Source organism: Triticum urartu, chromosome 3A, assembly GCF_056163025.1.
Source record: "Triticum urartu cultivar PI428250 chromosome 3A, HENAU_Tu73, whole genome shotgun sequence".
NCBI classification, from domain to species: Eukaryota; Viridiplantae; Streptophyta; class Magnoliopsida; order Poales; family Poaceae; genus Triticum; species Triticum urartu.
The window spans coordinates 665,582,288-665,586,497 of NC_141875.1; the positions used below are offsets into that span (position 1 = coordinate 665,582,288).

A 4,210-nucleotide genomic window follows, 5' to 3' on the forward strand; every position below is an offset into this window, starting at 1 on the left:
ACATGAGTAGGTGACGTGGAGATGGCCACCGATGCTGGTGTTGGTTGTTGATTTCTCACCCCAAAGCTGGTTCAGGCTGGGCTCCTTTTTCTACTTTTTGGTTGCCTGTATTGTTGTTAGGCTGCGAGCTGTTTTCTTGCTTTAATTTTGCAAATTGTTATATTGCCATCCTGGTCGGTTGATGACTTTGTTAATTCAAAGCCGGGCTCGGCCATCGCCTTTTCTCTAAAAACAACAACATGTGTTTGTTTACTTAAGAAAAGAAAAGAATAAGGAACTCGATAAAAATAATGTGCAAACAATTATAACTCAGAAAACAGAGAAACATGGCCTGATGCAGACTCAACTACATAAACTTGACAACGTGTATCACTCCTAGAAATTAGGAGACCAAAACACCCACTGCAGATCGACTTTACATGCCAACAGAGAATTGATCACCAAACACGACCTAGTTTTGAGTACTAATAATATACTGTATACCTGATCTCAGTTGGATTCAAGTATGCAGTTTCCTTCACAGAGCGACTAGGCGCCTCGCCTACTCCTCATAGTCATACGGAATATTGTACTCGCTGTAGTCCTTGTATGTGAGAGTGGTGTCTCGCTTCTTCTCCATCTCTTCCCACCTCGCCCTCTCCTTCTCCGCGATCTCGGCCTGCTGCTCGAAGTAGTCATCGTCCACCACCACGTAGCCCTTTTCAAACAGCTCGTCACGGATCTCTACCTGGTACTTGAGGAACTTGGCATGGAGCCTCTGGACACGGAGGTTGGCGTCCCTGTATGTCTCCTCGAGCCACTCCTCCGTCATCTCGCTCGTGCACCGTCGTCTCCTGGTCCTAGGGTTCGCAAGCACGGGACGAGGGGTTTCCCAGTCTGCGGAGTTTGTCGGGCTAGGAGGATCCGACCGCTGCTGGACATGGCCGGCCGCGGGGCTGCGCTGCCGCCAGCCAAGAAGGCCTCATCCGGTCCAGCGGGACAGGGTGGGACGGCTCCACCGCCAGCGGCGGGTGCTGGACGTCGAGTCATGGCACCGCCTGGCCAGAGGCCGCCGGTGGGAGGGGGCGCGATGCAGGGTAACCAGGGCAGAGGAGTTGGCCCCTTGGGCGCGCGGCCTCCGGGGCATGTGCCCTTACAGCCGGCTGCGGGTCGTGGAGGGCCTCGGCCTATTGCGCCGGGCGCGACCGGTGTGGCTCTGGCTGGCCGCGGTGGTACTGCCCTTGGGGCCGTGCCGACGCTGTCGGGCGGTCAGCCTCGTGCTGCACCTCCGCCCCACTACATCGCGAGGCCGGCGCAGAACCGTACGGGTCCGACTCAGGCAAGACAGAATTCTACCAATAGAGAGCCCAATGATCCGCCCCGAGGCCAGTGGGGGGATGATGGGTATGATGCGTATGGTGATGGACGGCATCGTGGTTCCTCGTCCACGGGAGGACGTCGTGGCTATGCCTGGCAGAGTGATGGGTCTGCTGAGAGACCGTTTCTCGGCCCTCCAGGCGGTTTTGTTGAGGGAGCCTCAGGCCTAGACTACCATCAGAGAGGAGGCTATCGGGGCCATCGTGGTGGTCGGGGTGGGAGCCGTGGCAGGTTTCGCCGACAGCCTCCGCCTCCGGCAGTTGTTGACCATGCGGCGTCAGCACTGGAGGCCGACCACGCGTCCACAGATCTTCCTTCCCAGGCGATGGAGATAGTGACTGCCTTGGCCAGTGTTGAGGTTCCTGAGACGGGGACTGTGGCCGAGGTTACCGACAGGTCGGATGCTGAGAGGGCGTCCAAGTATGCGCGCAAGAAGGAAAGGATGCTTTGCTACCGTTATGGGGAGAAGGGCCACTTCATTGCTGAGTGCGTCGCCGAGCTGTGTGAGTCGTGTGGCAAGCCGGCACATGCCTCGGGGAGTGCCCGTTCTTGTGTGACCAGGCTCCGTCGCTGACTATATATGGAGTCTACTGTGCTGAGCTTATGTTCTTTGAGTCACCGGCTGCGCGAGAGATTCCGGAGGAGACCCTGAGCTTGACCACCGGGGTTGTGAAATCTACCCAGGGCGAGGTGACTGAGGCTCAGATCGTGCGGAGGCTTCAGGAGCTGGCTCCGGGGGACTTTCGTTGGGAGCTGGTTGTTCTCGAGGAAAATGTTTTTAAGGTTGACTTCCCCATGGTGGATGACTTGCAGCGGTTGTTGAGCTTTGGTTTGTGTAGAGTTCCTGGCACTACGTGCATTCTGGAGTTTCACGAGTGGAAGAAGGTGGAGCCTAAGGGAAAGCCACTTACGCAGGTCTGGTTGCGGTTTGTAGGGGCCCCATCTAAGCCTTTGCAGGATGTTCGAGTTGTGGCCAGTATGGGTATTATGGTTGGGAAGACGGAGAGAGTTGATATGGCTTTTACCCGGGCTCATGGGATGGCGCGACTTTTAGTCAGTATTCTGGATATTGAGTTCGTGCCTGATGTGGTCAACTGGACTTATAGGGGAGAGGTGTTCCCGCTCGAGATTGAGTTTGAGGACACTGATCTGTTTGCTGATGCGGTTAATGGGAATGGTGTTGATATGCACGAGGGTGACGGCGGTGCGGGAGCCAATGGGGCACCGACTGATGAGTCGACACGAGAGGGGTCTAACGGCTCTCGCACAGATGCTCAGTTGCCCGGGGAGGGGACCGGGGTTGAGCCGGCAGCATCGCCATCGGTGCCTATGACTTCGTTGAAGTTTGGGTCCTTTGAGCCAGCATCAGCGCCTCCCAGACTTTGGAGTGACCGGGTAGACTCTGATGATATGTTTGAGCGCACGCTTCCTCTGTTGGAGTTTGAGGGGGCTGGCGGATCTGTGCCTGGACGCTTGGTGAGGGCCTCATCGGCGACGACTGTGGATGGAGTTGGGGTGGGGGAGCCGGAGGTTGCTTCTCTTTCCCTTGCTCCTCCTGTGGTCGAGGCTCCGGTGTAGATGGCTGCGTCTGAGTTGGTGCTGGGGGGATGGGGTTCAGGGCAGGAGGCCTTGACTTATCCTCTCCATATCCCGACGCCGGTGACGTCGGTCACGTTGGGGTCGGCCAACGCTGGGGGAGGGAGCCCGAGGCAGGCGGCCTCGGCTCCTGCTACTCCGGTTGTGGCGGCGACACCCGCGCCAGCAGCAGCGCTGGGGGGGAGGGCTGGGGCAGGTGGCCCTGGCTCCTCCTTCATCTTCGGCGGTCAGGAGGACCGCATCTCCTACACCGACGGTGCTCCACTCTGCACCAGTGGGTGGGGCGGGAGAAGGGCGCGGGCAGGCGGCCCCCGCCATCCCCTCTCCTGTCGTACCCGTGGTTGTGGACCCCGGCATGGGGCATTTGTCTGAGGGGCTTGGGAGCCCGCAGCCGCCTCCTCCGGTAACCTCGGTTAACCCTTTGAAGGACTCAGCGCGAGGCTTTACTAGGGAGGAGGTCGTTGGTTTTGGCGGGATCCCGGACCCCGTCTCGACGGGGAGACGGATGAGTGCTCGTATCCACGAGCTCCCGGAGGTTGATGATATGCAGCAGCGGTGCGCTATGAGGGCGGCCAACCTTCAGGATGCTGTGATCTCTTCTGGTTATATTCCGAACCACGGCACTGATCCGTTCGTGGTCGCTACTCACTCCGATGGAGGCCAGGGAGCATTTGGTTACTGGATCTTTCCGCTGGAAGATGGTAGCTCGGGATATCTTCAACCGGTTTGGATGGCGGTCATGTAATAGGATAGGCAATTAGTTTACCTATTTATTTTTAGCTAGCTGGTTGTGGCGTCTTTTCGTGGCTAGTTGGTGTTTCTAGTCTTGTTTGGCTTTGTGTGAGCCTTCTTTGTTTTTTTATTACTTTTGAAGACATTGAAACCATGTTGACACTGTTTTATTTGGTTAATAAAATGGTCGTATGCATCACTCTGATGTAGAGATCGGAGAGTCCACCCTTTTCAAAAAAAAACTCCTCCGTCACTCCCAGGGCCTCCGTCATGTCCTTGTTGCCCTTGAGGAAGGAGGGCATGACTATGTCGTAGGGCTTGTCTATCGGCATGCCCAGGATGTGACTGACGAGCTCGGGGGGCATGCGATTCTTCTTGCCGGTTGCGCCGGCAGGCTGGTCGGGCTCCACGGCGCACTGGACATCCGTCTGGATCGCCGTGTCGATGATCAGCGACGTTGTCTTCTGCCCGCCCAACGATTCCTCCATCGCTGCAGCATGCTGCTGAAGTGTGACAACCTCCTCGC

The 4,210-nt window shown here is 57.2% G+C and overlaps 1 protein-coding gene across 1 annotated transcript; it reads left to right on the forward strand.

Moving 5' to 3' along the window:
* The first annotated feature begins 3,292 nt into the window (after positions 1–3,292).
* On the forward strand, positions 3,293–3,697 carry LOC147981237 (uncharacterized). Its single transcript, XM_087517063.1, has one exon. The coding sequence runs from the start codon at positions 3,308–3,310 to the stop codon at positions 3,695–3,697; it is 390 nt and encodes a 129-aa protein (XP_087373189.1). The 5' UTR covers positions 3,293–3,307.
* The last annotated feature ends 513 nt before the right edge of the window (positions 3,698–4,210 follow it).